Raw genomic sequence first — 16,914 nt, 5'->3', positions numbered from 1 at the left:
AAAAAAAAAAGGAAAAGGTGGGGCGGCTGACTTGAAGAGAGGAGTGGGGGCCACGAGGATATTAAAATATTAATTAAATAATTTAAAATAGTAATGCGTAATTACAAAGAAGTCCTATGAGTAACTTGGTTGACAGCCAGGTGGTGGGCCACTCGTGAGGTGCGCTATGCGGCATACGACAACCGCTATGGATGGGTCCCACCACGTTGTTAAACTACCAACATACTTTCTTTTTATTTTATTTTCTTTCCATAATAACATAAATGATTTAGCTTCTTTTGTTTTGAAAAAAAATACAGTAAATAACATTAACTCTTGGTAAAAAATAAATCAATTATTAACATTTTATTTATTATTTCTAATAATATGGATGTGATTCTTTTAACAGCAAATATAGATGTAATATTAATTGTTAGCAATAAACTTAATGGATATGTATTGTGAATAAAAATGGTAGCATAAAAATTATTTGTTATTTATAATAAATTGGATTTTAAATAGTTTAAGAATGTATTGTGATTTATACAATTGAATAAAATTTTTAAAAATTATATAAATTTAAAAATAAACTCTTTATACACTTTATTAATGTAAAATATTTTACATTGTCTGGAAATTAAATATTAATTTTTAAGATCAGATAAATTTATTATATACAATATGATATTTTATGATTTGATAATAATTTTAAAAATAGTAAATTGCATGAACATCTAATGAAGTTTTATTAAATTACCCATAATTTTATCCTTGTTATTTTCCTACGTTAATTTTTTTTAAAGAAACACTAACTTTCATTTTAAGTTTAAAAACATTACACCAATGTCTCTTATATATTAAAAAAGTAGGAGTATTTGTGTAATCACATAAAATCTCATAAGATATTATTGTAATTTGCTTTACTAAAACTTGTATATTGTTGGTGCATATTTTCTTTTTCAATCTTTACACTGCTCGTATATATATTATTTGATATTAATTTTTAAGCATATATGTAAATCATAATAACTATTGGCGATTTTAGCTTTTGAGTGAGTGGTTAAGGATTGACGTTTAGCTTTTATCAAGCTAGTAGTAGTTCTTAAACTTCTTCCTTGTCATTATTGATAAATGTTTTCTTCTACTTAAGCACATGTGTTTCCTTCTGCTTGGGTGATTGGATTTCTCTTTTTCAGTTGATAATGTTGATGACTTGTACAAAGTAACTAAGCATGGAGTTAGCTTTTGCTAGCTTTTATGTTTAAGTCAGCTTGTTCAATTTACTTTCGTTGGATAGTTAAATACTGAGTGTAGATTATGTTTGGTAGTAAGTATTTTGTTCACACTTGCTTAATTTGATGATTACTCTTACAAAAATGATCTTTTACAACATCGTTCCTACAACGGTTATAAAGGAACCGCTTTAGACTGTGGTTCGGTGGCATTTACCATGATATTAGCCATCGCAAGTACTGCAAATATGTACTTCCTACTTGTAAAATTAGTTAGTTAAAAGTTTGATTAGAAGATTAGTTATTCTCACATTATTTATATGGTAAGCTGCATTTTAATTATATTTTCGATAACCACATTCTTAGGAATATTGTAGTTGGAAATATTATTCCTTAAACTATATAAAAATGTGTCTGATTGATTTTTAACATTTTTAAAATTTTAAAATACTAAATGAAAAATAAAAGTAAAAATGGAAGTTATGGTGGAATTTGAAAAGAATTTGTCGCATAATGGGAATGTAAAGTTTTCGTTATATTAGCGTGAGAATAAAAATTATGTAAAGATGAAAATATTTTCTGAGAATGAAAAAATATTTTTCGATAACCTTTTAACAAACATAAGAATAAATTTTGTTACCTTCGTATTTTTTAAAATACAAGATTACTTGAAACAAATGTCTCCTCGTCATAATTTGATATAATTAATGCTTCTCACTGTCAATCAATCTCGCATTTATTATTTTTGTTTATTTTCTCCTTATTTTTTATTATCTATTTATCACTTTATGCTCAACCATGCATATTTTCTGTGAAAAATAAATTGTTACCGGTTATTTATTAGATTATCCAAACTAACGGCTTAGTCAATTTACAATTCAATGGAGCGAGCGAACTGGTGGAGTTTTCAAAACCATAGAATCAAAATGATATTGATCAAAACTATAAAAAAAAAAGTTAAATAAATCATAATCATGGCCCAAGTATTTGTTGTCAGATACTTATAATTCAACTATATCACTGTATCACCTAATGAGGTATCAATAACGACGTGATGTTAATTGTTAAAAGATTTTGGTCTCTTGGACCATTTTTTTTTTTGTCTATTTATGTGCAGCAATCGTACGTAACATGTTCTTGATATTTGTGCTACATGCATTGTCACAGAATAAGATAGATTTTCAACTGCATTAGACGATGGTATCGCTGTTTGTGTCGCCCTTAAGCTTTGTATGAACACTACAAAAATGACCAAAATCTTTATATTATTAATTATTACTTTAATAGATTATTTTAAATTTAAATATATTTAAAGAAATCCTTATCGAGTGAGTGAATGATAACTTCGTGAATTACAAGTATTTTAGTATATCTTTTAATTAAAATATTTCAAGAATATTAATTTAAAAATAAAATAAAAACTAAATTATATATTTTACCATAAAAGAAAAACTACGGTGTGATACTCATATTTTTTATGGGAGAAAGTGCAATTTACTTTATATTTTAGCATAAGAAGGGAAAACAACGTAATACTAGCATGCATGATTTATAAGAGGATATTGTAATTTACTTTTAATGAGTAAAGTTAAATAGAGTAAATTGTATATTTCAATAAAAGATATGAGGATAATGTAATACTTACATCTATATAGAATATAGAAAGATATGTGCAATTTTTTAAAAATATCTTTTAAGTCCTTGTATTTGATAGTTTTTTTGTTTTTTTCTTTTGAAATTATTCCTTTTATTTTTAGTTCTTATAAATTATGTCTTTAGTCCTTAAAATACTTTAGATGATACTTAAAATAGTAAAAAAAAAGGTTATCTAAAGTCCTACAAGAATGAAAAATAAAATAAATATAATTTATAATAATTAAAAACAAAAAAATGCAACGAAAAAAACAAAAAAATAAATTATAAAGATTAAAAAGTTATTTAATTTTTTTAATGATTTGAGTCTAAAATCTTGTGTAAATTATCCAAATGTGTTATCACTATATCGACCCTAATGGGCTTAATACTTGTATTTAGTATGCATATTTGAATTAATTATGAAATTTTAATAAAAAAATGTTTAACAAGATGTAAGTGAATATCATAAACCAATTTTAAATATATATTTTATCTTTTAAAAATTCAAATACACTTCTAATATTCATTTGATATGTCCTCTTATACATTTAATATCAACAAAATGATTTAACAAGTTGTAATTGATATCAGAAAATCAATTTTGAATATATATGTTTTATCTTCAAAATTCGAATATGTTATAGTAACATAGATTTGATGTATCTTATGTTTTTACTGTCAATCAGATTTAACTTAACTTCTTATATCTTTTGATCTATTATTTTCTTTATCTTTAGCTCCAAATTTAATTTTAACATTTAAAAATGTATCAATAATTGAAATAACAATATATAAAAATGTGAATTATTTATCATAAATCTAAAATGTAATTTTATATGATAAAAAATATTTATTTATTAAATATTTTAATTATTATGTAATCTATATACTTAGAAATATTTATTTATTACAAATTCTAGTTATTTATAATAAACATTAAAATGTTATGTTACTGTAGGTATTGGAAAGTGTAGTTTTTCTTTGGTAAACTTTGTCTGTTTTCTTTGCTTTTAATAAATGTTCCTTTATACACTTCAAAATCAAACTTTTGTCTTCATAGTTTATGTACTACATAAGAGACGTGTAAGTATATGGAATGGAAAATGTAGTTATATATTCACTAGTAATCTAGCATGACAGGTTGTTCTTAATTATTGAGTTAATAATTCCTATATATTATTTCGACTTACCTTTCGAACGAACAACGAGAAGATCTTTGTCCACGACGAAGACAGATCCCCAACACTACCCTGCACGAGCTTCACTTGGAAACACTTGACTTCTATTATTGCTGGTCCCACTGATTTCTTAATTACTGACGCAACTCCATCAACAAAAAAACTTGGTACGCTCATACGCAGGCATATAGTAGGTCAAATGGAAGAAGGAAAAACACACTAGAGTATATAAAAATTAAAAACCCACTTTTTAAGAAGATATTCTTCAGCCAAAAGTTAGTGACTAATCTTTTAGAGTATTGAGTTCAATTTAAAAAATTAATATCAATCATCTTGATTTAAAAACCCATATTGACGTCACTCATTTATTTATTAGTGAATTTAGATACTAAAAATTAGAGGACAAACAAAACAATACATGGGCTTTTTTTTTATATAGCAAAAACAATACATGAGCTACTATCATATATACGGCATTTTTTTATATTTTATTTTTGTGAAGTCATTTATGCGGCACATCGAGGCAGTTGCGTGTGTTTCTTTTCATTGTTAGTATCCAATTTGATTTTGATCACTTGCTTGATCCATGGGTATATGACTTGGATTGACATTGAAATAATCGACCATTTTTATGAATTTTAATTTGTCTTGAGGATACTGGTTATGGAGGGTGGCAGCATACAACTCAATTGTCAACACCTTGGATTGCCCAATGCAATTTAAAATCCCAAAATTATTATTTTGTTAATCACGCGGTGATGCTGTCTTATACTAGTAGTAACTTTAATTAATCCTATTATCGAAAAAAAAAAGTTTGACTAATCGTACTTACATCATGAACTACTCCCGCCTGTTTCTTTCATAAAAAAAAAAAATTACACTTGTTAAGAAATTAATTAATTATATTAAATTATGTTAATAAAAAAATATTGTTTTACAAATTATTTTTATTAGAACTTGATATCAAAGATAAAAATATTTAACCACATTAAATGAAAGACAGAGTGATGCTCTTTCGCTGATTCCAAAAGACGCAGCGCGAACCCCACATTCAGATCAGACAACAACTATTACCTTAACGGCTTTGTTGTAGTACTCTATTTCTTTGAAAATTAGTCTTATGATTTCTAATTATAAAATATATTTAATTGTTAAAAAGAAAATGAAAAGTTTTAGAAATCATGTAAGAGCGCATTTTAAAATCTTATGAGGAGTGTATTTTTGTGCTTTCTAATAAAAAAAACTTTCTTTTACTTTTTTAACCAATGTTTTAATTTAAAACAACAGTTGGCTTTTATAAATTAGGATGTATCTTTATAACTTTTAAATGTTTCATTTAAAATCAGAGTTTTTTTATTTTATTTTATACCTAGCAATATATGCATCACAAAATGACTAAATCACAAATCTACCCTTTGTTCAACCATGCATAATTTTTTATATGTACGTAAAAACATTTAAACAGTGGAAAATTCACTTGACGCATAAAAAATGCAGGACTAGGAAAATAATCATAAGAATGGATAGAAAATTGATCGAGTTGACAGGAAATGTGTGTTTGTGTGTAAGAACTTTGTATGGATGATGGTATATTTTGAAAGAAGTACCCAAAAATTTCCTTAAAATAACATAATAAAACATATATGAATTTTTATATAATGTTATTTAAAAAAGCTTATACCATAAAAAAAAGTATAATGTCCTAATAATTCAAGAGTAACTATTTCGCCAACCCAATTGCCTACATGTCACTCGTAATCGATAAAAAATAAAATAACTTTAACTGTCTTGTCGTATACCTTTTGAAAATTCCCATTAGCATTAAGGTGCGTGTGTGTTTCACGTTGCTTGTGTTGTTTGTTGATCAGTCAAAATCAGTTTTAATTCTATTTTTTCCTCTATAAACAGTTTCTTAGAAGGAGAGTTGAAATGTTAAAATAAAAATAAAATAAAACAAGTAATATTTAATTTATGAAGTTAAAAATGATTTTGATTTTTCTTCTTCAAATTTTAGTAAATTTGATAAAAAAAATATAGAAACTAATATATTTGAAAAGTGCTTGGAAATGTAGCAAAAAATAAGTGCTCGAAAAGGTACGGTCTCGCAGAGGCTATAAGCAAACGCACTTTTACCTACCTTTGACTCAAAAGGGAAAAGATAAAGTTCACTTTTCTACTTTTTCCGTGAAGATTCGTTGGCATTTGGCAAAGCCGAAGGTTAGGGTTAAACGCAACGCTTGATAAGTAGTCAAGTTTTGCACTATTATTTTCTTTCTGTCTCTCTCCCTTGGGCTATATAATAGGCAAGATCAATAATATGGTCGATACGATAATTATAAAGAAAAAAAGGAAAAATGGCATTGACTAAGGTGACTTTTTTTGTCCGGGTTCACAGGGTGGTGGGCGATGCCATGATTGCTAATGGTCACCAAAAGTGAGCTTGTTGGATAGTCTTAAAGGGGCCTGTCAGTTTAATCTATTTATTTTTTAAATTTTGCATGTTCTTGTAGACAACTATAGAGTGCCAGTCATTATTATACTGAGCAACTACTGTCTGTTTTATTTGCTCTTTAATCATGTTTAAGGTTGTTGATGATGAATTTTGGTTAAAGGTTCAAAAATTAATTAAATCAACAAATAAGATTTTCAAATAGGACTTCACATTAACTAAGATACTTTTTCGGGATTCTTTAATCAAACTAGCAATAAGTTTTCAATTTGAAAAAAAAATCAGAATTTAGTTTTAACAACTATATAAGTTTTAATCAAAGTGTTTAATGTTCTTAAGCAATATTGAATTCTTACAATTGAATATCACCCGTTTTGATTTGCAAATTGCAAGCACCAGTACCTTGTACAATTTTTATTTATTTATTTATAAATGATCACAATAACGCTCTAAAAATGAGCAATAGTATGCTTTAAGCAAATTATAAACAAAAGTAAATGAGGAGTTATAGAAAGATAATTGCATGAAAGCAAATCCAATCTAGTCGAAAAGTAAAATATATGAAAGTGGGCAACAACATGCATTTTTCTATAAAATTGGGTTGTCAGAATGCAGCTTAATTAGTGTTAAAAAACTAATTAAAAATTGCATGCCTTTGCCTTTTTATAAGAATGTTAAAATAATAGGATTGTAAACGGTCTAAAAACACATGTGTTCCACGAAATAACTACTTAATCGACATCTTGACATCGTCCCTTGCTATTTAAATTCATCAAAACCATAATTGCCCTCATAATCGCTACATTTGTTTAGATTAGATCAACAAATCTTGCTTGAAGTTGTCCTTGAACGTCCATCAGTAGACATCCTTTTTAGAATTGAAAACACATTCTCGATTTTATGCATTACACTCTCCAAAAATTTCTCTTTTTTAGTTGAAAATACATTTATGAGCATCAACATGTTACTTCTTGCTCCAAGCATTATCATTGATAAAAAAAATATTTAATTGACCCATCTGTTAATGCCACCTTGTTTTGTATAGTATCAAAAAAATGATCTTTGAGCAAGGAAAACGTGAAGGAAAAAATACTATTGAAAGCAACAAGGCCATAGAGATGTCACCAACGACCAACATTAAAGACAAAACTTTCAACGGTAAAGATTCACGGAAAATTTACAATGAATTAGAGGTTATGAATAGTTAAGATTTGTATTATAAATACCATACTTATATTCTTTAATAAGGGTTGAAATTTATAAGAACTTATATCTTGTCCATGCCACACTCACGGATCAATGGATTATTAGAATATTCTCAACCATTTTGAATCTAACATTTTACTGTTTTAATAGAGTAATTTTATTTATTTTCATTTACTTTTACTATAATTATTCTCATGCCCTTCTTTTTTTATATAACATTTTCTCTTTTACATACCAACAGTTTGTTCAATTGTATGTGTAATAATATATTTTAGTTTTAATTGAACACAAAATTTAATATATTATCCCATCACAAAGGACCTAACAAGAATAAGATGTCTCTAAATAAAGAGTTATTCTCTTTCTCAAGTATTTGTTGTGAGATTATGTTTGTTGACAAAAAATATGCACAAAATTCATAATCTAACAAAAAAACTACTGGTATGTAAAAGAGAAAATGTTATATAATTAATTTATCGTCTATCATTAATATTAAAAGAATATAAATGAAAAAAAACAATTAATGGACAATTATAACGACGGAGGGAGTAACTTTTTTTAAAAATTATATTCAAAATATGAAAATAAACATCTAATACATGAAATGAAACTAACACACTAAAGGGGACATTGTAAATATTTTCCGTCATAAAGGGTGGGAGCAATGATTGCGAGCTTCAGCGTTCCACAGAGAAGGGAACATGTTTCACTAAAGATTCTGTGGAGTTATTAATTGATCATGACCAAACCAACCTAACAGCACCTAATAGGGCATACCGACACTGCTCTAGAGTGGGATTTTATTCACCGAAAACGATCATAAACCATGTTTTGGGCCAATCGAATTGTTTAATTTCTAGCCCACTTAGTTGACCCGCAGAGCCCATTGGGCTGAAATTTATAAGGCCTGCGTTAGGCCCATGAATAGCTGGGTTGGGTTAAGTATTAGTGGCTGTTTGTGCGAGAAGGAAGGGAGAGAGAGAGAGAAAGAGAATGTCGTCGACGGTGCTGGAAGTGACGCGGGCGGCACACGAGGAGGTGGAGCGGTTGGAGCGGCTGATAGTGAAGGAGCTCCAGAATGACCCGGCCTCCAACAAAGAGCGTTTGTATCAGAGTCACCGTGTGCGAAACATGATCGACACCATTACTTCCACAACTGAAAAGCTTGTGCGTTTAGCTTATTATTAGGTTTTTCTTCTACTTCACTTTTCCCATGTTCATTTCGTGACCTAATTTTCTATTCTGCGTTTCAGATTGGGATATATGAAGATAGCGACAATGCAAGGAAGGATGAGATTGCCGCACTCGGAGGTCAAACTGCCACTGGAATTAACGTTTTCAGTGCCTTTTATGATAGACTCAAAGAGGTAGCTCATTTATTTTTTCGGTTCAAAACTTGGCTTGTATTTCTCATTTTTTTTGGAAAGCGCGATGTTTTAGTTGTTAATTTGTTAGTGAGATGCATTCAAACCCACGACTTCTCTCTCCCTCCTCTCCCCTTCAACCACAAAACCAACCTTATAACACTTGTATTTCTCAATTTTTAGAAGAAATGGAGTTTTCTTTTTTCTTAAAATAAAATAAAATAACTTAAAGTGGTGAAGCATCAAAATTGTTGTGTTTAAATCTGTATTTGTGCAGGTTTATGATTGTATTTGTGTGTGCAAATGGAAGGAAAATTTGGGATTTAATGTAATTACGTTTTGGAAGAAAATAAATAACTTGATATGGTGAAGCTGGGTTCTCGCAGTTATTTGTTTTTTTGTTACTGAGTATGTTTAACGGATTGGTTGTTTTGTGGTATAACAGATACGAGAGTATCATAGGAAGCACCCAGTTGCTCGTGTTGTTGACGCCAACGACGATTATGAAACACTTCTCAATGAGGAACTTCAAATTGAGTTCAGTGGAGAGGTCTCTCTCTATCTCTCTCTCTCTCTCTCTTTGTATAATCAGCCAACAATGCTCTGAAGTCTGGTGAACAGAAAATATAGAGAATGCTGTTTTGTTAAGTGAAATTTAACTTGGCTTAGCATGTGGTACAATGAACAAATTTGTGGATTCTTAATATTAAATCTAACTTAATATGTCTATGAATTGGGAAAGCTGGGGAGAGGTTCTTGTCCGAGGTTAACTTTTTTCTGGAGACAATCAGTATATTGAGTATGCAAGATTAAATCTAACTTTTTCCTATTGTGAGGAGAGGCAATATCTCATCTCCAGTACTGACAATTTCTGCTTCTGCAGCCTTTTCTGATCACTGATTCTGTGGAATTCTTTCAGGAAGCACTTGGTCGATACTTAGACTTGCATGAATTATATTATCAGTATGTCAATTCTAAGTTTGGAGAGCCAATTGAGTATTCTGCATATCTTGATGTTTTCTCAGACACAGATAAGATTCCCCGCAAAATGAAAATGACCAGGTGGATTGTATTCTCGGTTGAGTTAATTTGACAATCATTTGGCATTTATGGGCATCCTAGTTTGTATTTGTATAGGCTTCTAACTTTTTGTTGTTCAATTTCTTCAGGCAGTACCGAGAATATTTGGCGAATCTTTTGGAGTATCTGTTATACTTTTTCCAGCGTACAGAGCCCCTGCAAGATCTTGATCGAATTTTGTCAAAGGTGATTAATATTATCAGGCCACTGTTCTAAATTTGTGGCATTTTTAGCTTAGTTTTGAGCCTCACTAAACGGATAGGTTTTTCCTTTTTTTCTTTTCAATTTGTGGCATTTTTAGCTTAATTTTGAGCATCACTGTATGGATATGTTTTTTTTATTCTTTTTTTTTTCATCTCATAACTTCGAAAATTTTGGTTTAGAAACCTAATGAATCTTTTCTCTGAATGATTTGCATTAGTTTTTATTTCTGAAATTTTTTATTCAAAGAAAACTGGTGATATGTTTGGGTTGTAACTGTGTCTTGGCCAATTTCTTCAACTTTTAGGCCTTCTATTACCATATATTTACCTCTATGAAAAAGTAGTAATAATTCTTTTTTTGGAGGGGAGGGGGGTATTTATAAATACAAAGTTGGGGTAGTGCACCTGTTGTAGAAAAGATGGTTAAAACTTGCCTTAAGTGGTTAGGGCATGTGCGGACAAGACATGTAGAAACCCCATTAAGGATAGTAGATCAGATGGAGGGTAACCTAATTGCTAGAGATAGAGGAAGACCTAGAAAAAATATTAGGTAAAACAGTTAGGATGTAGTGCTAAATAGTTTGTGTGTAGACATGATTTACAACAAAACATTATGGCATTGTTTGACTTCACCTAGTGGAGAAAAGCTTGGTTGTTGTTGTTGTTAACTATTTCTAAAGAAATTTACACCTTTTTTCTTTCACGTGATTCCATTTTCTACAGCATTCTTTGTTGAAGTTAAATATTTTTGAACTAAAGCTTAAGTATTTTTTATTAGATTTTTTCTTAATAGACTTTAACTTTAGAAAGGATTATATGATTTCAATATTTTATATTTTCTATGCACAAATACATGATTGGCCATTGGCTAAGTATGAACTTTTAAGTTTTAACAATCATACTCAGTAATTCCTGCTTCATGTTTCTACTCTGTTCATTCATTTGAATGAGTTTATATTGCATCATAGAAGGGTGTACATGAAATTATTGAAAGTTAATCTTAGTGGGTGCTTGTATAAACTCTCAAAAAGTGATTCTAAGGATGAACAGAAATCTGATTTAATTTTTGGAAATATTATAATAAGCAGACACTATTTTTTGTGAGGTTACAATTGTAAAAGTACTTTTTATTTTGAAAGTTTGATACGGTTTACTTTTTCTCCCTAGAAGCTACTCAAAACCACAATTCAAAATAATCAGAAATCTTTTTATTTTCTTTTCCTGATTCTATTTTTTTTTCTTCTAAAGCTTAAAACAATGATTTTTAAAAGTGATTTTTCATGGAAAAAAAGCTAAAACAAACTGACCCTTAATTTTCATCTCTGACATGGGGATTCCTTGAGCATTATTTTCATTTTCTCTTTTTATACGAGGGAGAATCTAATATAATTGTGGCAGGTAACAACTGAATTTGAAGAAAGTTGGGCTGTTGGAAAGGTACAGGGATGGGAAAATGACAATCAGGAAAATGGACATGTACTTGCTGAGCATGCTACCATTGATCTTGATTATTATAGTACAGTTGAAGAGCTGATGGAAGTCGGTCCTGAAAGGTTAAAGGAGGTAAATTGTATGAGTGTGTGTGTGAGGGTACATATTCCATTAACAATGTAGCTGGTCAGTGCAAAAATTCACCATCACTAATCATAAACTTGATAATATATTGATTATATTTTTTTCTTCTTCTCTGCTTTTTGATGTGATAGGCACTGGCTGCGTTGGGGCTGAAGACTGGTGGTACTGTTCAGCAACGTGCAGAGAGGCTCTTCCTCACAAAGGTAATTTATACCCCTTTACAGAGTATAAGGTTATTCCCCCACCCCACCCACCCACCAATATATATATATATATATATATATATATATATATATATATATACACACACAAATATTATCTCATGCATTTTGAATACTGTGAAAGTGGGAATCCATTATCTATTTCATAAGTGGCATTTCCATTTTCCGTGGTAGATCAAAATTAAATTGAAATTCTTTCACCCGCAACATCCTATTTGGTTGGGAGAGACCCTGGTTCCTTTAATTTTGTTTAAAGTAGCTTTGATTCCCCTAGGCTACATCTGATATAGCAATTTATTTTTTTGTTTTTGTTTTTGTTTTAATATGCAGCACACACCTCTTGAAAAGTTGGACAAGAAGCATTTTGCTAAGGGTGCACGTGGTGTAGAAAAGAACGGGGTTGCTGCAGTTTCACAAGAAGATGGAAATTCTAAAGAAATTGCATTGATGGAAGCCAAAATGACAAAACTTTGTGATTTGTTAGAGGAGGTTAGCATATTTTGCTTTAGTTTAGTTTCGTTGATGTCTTCTTTTCAGCATTTTGGGCTTGTATAATGATTGCAAGTATCAAAATTTCTATCTGGATGTATAATTTTTCTGACCCTTCTACAGACAATTGCTCGAACAAAAGACAATGTTGTAAAGAAGCAAGCCCTAACATATGAGGAAATGGAAGCAGAGCGCGAGGAGGTGAGTCAAGGGAATTTATTGATCCTCTAAAACTTAGGGATTCTTTCTGCATTGCTATGATATTAGTTTCACAAATTACAGTTTTATTGATTTGTAGAAGAGTGTGCATTGCAATAACCTAACTGTTGGAAAACCTCCTTAATTGCGGCCTCTTTGGGGATCACCTTAATTGCAGCCTTGAATTAGGCCTTAAGCCCAGTCTCTATTTTATATCTTTCATGCCATAAATATAACACACAAATGCATATTAACAAGAGGAAAAAGAAGTTTCAGGCTTTCTTCATACCCCATTTGGTTTACATTTTCTCTGTTTTTGTCCATTTACTTTTATTCCTTCTCTGCTCCCAAAAATGAGCTCATTTAATTGTGTGCCATATTAAATGATCCTTGACAGGAAGAGACACAAGAGGACACTGAAAGCGAAGATGAGGAGGAGCAGATATATAATCCCCTAAAATTACCAATGGGATGGGATGGGAAGCCTATACCTTATTGGCTGTATAAGCTACATGGTCTGGGTCAGGTATTATATTTTCCATTAAAATTTTGGAAACTGAAATCAATATTAGAGAAAAGCTATTAAAAAAAATTATTGTTATCTTTGCCACACCTGTGTATAGAATCATGTTATACATTAGATAAATCTGTTGACCCATTAAAAGGGTACGAACTTGTTATAGTAGGATTCTTTATGGCTCACAATATTTGGATCATTAAATAATATAATATGTTTTTCAGGAATTTAAGTGTGAGATATGCGGGAACTACAGTTATTGGGGGCGTCGGGCTTTCGAACGACATTTTAAAGAATGGCGCCATCAACATGGGATGCGGTGTCTTGGTATACCAAATACTAAGAATTTCAACGAAATCACATCAATTGAGGTATGCATATATGTTTATTTGTTTCATTCCCTTGCTGGTAATCAGTCTGTAGCATATTCGTTAAGTATAAAAAAAGATTACTTTTGTCTTCTGTGTATGCATGTGTATTTCAGTGCACCCACCTTTGTTTTATTTGTTATTGGGTTCTTCATGATTACGTATTGAAATAATTTGAATCGACATTACATTTTTTTTCTCCTTGGTCTATAACCAATTGAATTATTGAAATATAACATACATTAAAATGCCATGGTATAACTTAATCATCTAGTAATAAAATTTTCTTGTATGTACTGTTTTCCAGAGTGTGTTAACCAGTGTCTTGAGAGCACAGGTTAAGAAATCGAAAGTAGTTTTTTTATGAGAAAGTGCAATATTTAATGTTACTGATGCACTCCTACTGTAATTTCCAATAAACTTTCTATTTATTCCCTAACAAAATTCCTTTAGGGTACTCATTAGCAGGACCCATTTATTAATTAAGTTTGAGGTGTATGACTTTTAAAAAAATTGAGTCCAAAATTATATCTGATTGCATGATTTGATTATTAATTGGTGATGTGTGTGCAGTACCAGTAACAGTATCATTATTTGTCCACTATTTCTTTCTTCATTCACTGCTAGAAAAAGAGCTGATAACCCCACTGTAATTGTAGATATTATCAATGCTTATCTTCTCATATACTGTCATATAGTGTTGGTGTAGGAAAAGATACCAATCTGTTTATCCATGTATGTATTGTGGTGGCGGGTGGGGTGAAACTTTTGGTGACATGCAGATTCATGCTGTTGGGGTTGTTCCTTTTCACGGGACCATGTTTTTGGTGCCCATCTATTTGTTCTCTTTGCACTTTTTGTGCAATTAATATACTTGTTATTAGCAAAAAAGAGAAGATATTATCAATGCTAAGAATTTTGTTACTTTGTTCCAACCATGTTACTCTATAATGGTTGCAAGTTCCTGTACTGTTTTATGTTCCCTCTCAAATTCAATAATATTCTGCTCATCTGATATGCTTAAGGCAATTTTGAAATTGCATTTGCGTTTAAAACTCCCTCCAGCGGACATAATTGGCGAAATCTTATTTCGATGGATGCAGTTTTAAATTTTATACTAAAGTTATTGCTAAATATTACAATTTTGATTCCAGTAATTTAATTCCTTTTATGCTAGTTTGAGCACTTCATATCTTTTATGGCAATTTGGCGATGAAAAGTAGTTCCTGGTAAGCAGTACCCTAGTGAAAATATCTATATTTGCTGGCACTCAATGATAGATGCTAAAAAAACAAATATAGCTAAAACAGGCACGAAATCAGAATAATTCATCTCACCGACCTAGATTAAGTGTGGTTTTTCTTTGTTGGATTCTGCAGTCCCTTTTCTTTTTAACCCATGACATTTATAGTATATCTTAAATGCTATCATGCTCTGTTGCAGGAAGCAAAGGAACTTTGGAAGAAGATACAGCAAAGACAAGGAGTGAACAAGTGGCGCCCGGATCTAGAGGAAGAGTATGAAGACAAAGAAGGCAACATCTATAATAAGAAGACATACACTGACTTACAGCGCCAGGGACTGATATGAGAAAACACTATTTTGAATATTCCTCTTTTCAAGTAGTTTTTTTCCCTGGTGTGTGTGAAGTGGAAGTAGAAGCAGCTTGTTTTCTACAGAGTTGATGGGGAAATGGTTGTATCTATATACAATTGTGCACTACCAGGGAGAGAAGAGTGGGGGTAATATGACAATGAGCAATATTTTGTAGATTATATTGTACTTCTTTAGCAATTGTGAATTCATGATCGTTACTCTAACCAGGCAGAAGAAACGAGTATTGCCAATGATGTTGCATATTATTATAAGATTTTGGGTTTTAGTAGCCTACTAATGTCTATTTAATTGGAGATTGAGTGAGATCTTGGCATTAGTATATACATGTTTGGAATCTGCTTTACATGAAGTGTCATTTATGGGAATACTCGTAGCGTGTAGTGCACCAGTGAAACGTGGCGTGTATCTTTTAAAAAATTTATGTAGAGTAAGAGTTAGGTGGTGAGTACCTGTGAAACATTATAAAAGGCAATCTCACCTAAGTGAGTGCGTGAATCAATGAAGTAATAATATATGAAAAGTTTGTGTGATTGATGATTCTTGAATTGTTTTACTTGTAGACGTATGTGTTATCAATTCCTGTTCCCGTTAATTCACAACCATCCCTGTATCTGTCTTCATGTTGGATGGGTATGGGATATTTTTCTCCATTCTTGTTCCTATTGGGTATGAGACACAGTAGATATAATACACTCATATCCGTCCCAATCCCTGTTTTAAAAAGTCGGAGCATAAATTATGTCGACAGAAGCAAAACGATACCCATAAATGTGGGTTTGCTTGTCATTTCTATGACCAACGGGTGTGACATTCAAGGGTAGTCACGAAGTAATGTGCATTTTACTGTTTTCATTTTTTATTACAAAACTGTTTATTTTATTTTCAATCTGTTTTCATTTTTTAAAAATTTGTACAAAAGATAGAGAAAAAATATATATTTTCTGTATTTCCCGTACAAATCTTTAAAAACAGGAAAATAATTAAGAATAGAGTGATAATTTTGTAATTAAAAAAACAAAGCCAGAGAATAATGGAGAATTCCTTCCAAAGATTAATTCCTTTAACCGCCGAATATTTTAGAATTCCAGTATGGGGGCATAAATAGGTGCTGAGGATCATTTTATTAATTAGATAGTCTAAATAGTAGCACTATTCAAAGTAATTGAATTGATTTTTTTTGTTATTGATAATAAATAAATTATATTTTATCTTTTTACATGTCTTTATTAAAACTTCTAATATTAAAAAAATGATGAAAAACATGAGACAATGACAAATTTGAAGTTAATTGAAACGAATAAACCCATAAATAGATTATTGTTATAATATAAACAATTCTTTTGGTCCTTTTTATAGAAATTTTTATGGAAAAATTGTCTATCTTTTTTAAACAAGATTTCGTCCAAATTGTCTAGTGTGTTAATTATTTTTGCAAAATAAGTCTTTAATTAGTTAGCTGGATCCCATCTATATAAATATTGGTCATTGCAGATCAAATTAAATGAATCGAACTAACATGTAAGGCTTGCGTATTATTCCATACTTTTTTAACTAAACCTTTGTATAAAGATAAGAAAGAAACTACGTAAAAAGTTTGTTGGGC

The 16,914-nt window shown here is 30.3% G+C and overlaps 1 protein-coding gene across 1 annotated transcript; it reads left to right on the top strand.

The window, feature by feature from the left end:
* The first annotated feature begins 8,640 nt into the window (after positions 1-8,640).
* On the top strand, positions 8,641-15,660 carry LOC114410307 (splicing factor SF3a60 homolog). Its single transcript, XM_028374201.1, has 12 exons — positions 8,641-8,846; positions 8,933-9,046; positions 9,489-9,593; positions 9,963-10,105; positions 10,213-10,309; positions 11,725-11,889; positions 12,033-12,104; positions 12,453-12,611; positions 12,735-12,812; positions 13,207-13,335; positions 13,551-13,697; positions 15,138-15,660. Exons 1-12 carry the CDS (start codon positions 8,673-8,675, stop codon positions 15,282-15,284), a joined length of 1,530 nt encoding a protein of 509 aa, XP_028230002.1. The 5' UTR covers positions 8,641-8,672; the 3' UTR covers positions 15,285-15,660.
* The last annotated feature ends 1,254 nt before the right edge of the window (positions 15,661-16,914 follow it).

The sequence above is a fragment of the Glycine soja genome, chromosome 4 (genome assembly GCF_004193775.1).
Source record: "Glycine soja cultivar W05 chromosome 4, ASM419377v2, whole genome shotgun sequence".
Lineage (NCBI taxonomy): Eukaryota > Viridiplantae > Streptophyta > Magnoliopsida > Fabales > Fabaceae > Glycine > Glycine soja.
The sequence above is the reverse complement of the archived record's forward strand: the minus strand, read 5'-3'. Positions and strand labels throughout refer to the sequence as shown.

Bases quoted from the DNA above. Each gene is read 5' to 3' on its own strand.
- LOC114410307 (XM_028374201.1), top strand. From the start codon at position 8,673: ATGTCGTCGACGGTGCTGGAAGTGACGCGGGCGGCACACGAGGAGGTG. The intron at 12,813-13,206 runs GTGAGTCAAGGG...GATCCTTGACAG, and splicing joins TGGAAGCAGAGCGCGAGGAG to GAAGAGACACAAGAGGACAC. The intron at 13,698-15,137 runs GTATGCATATAT...GCTCTGTTGCAG, and splicing joins ACGAAATCACATCAATTGAG to GAAGCAAAGGAACTTTGGAA.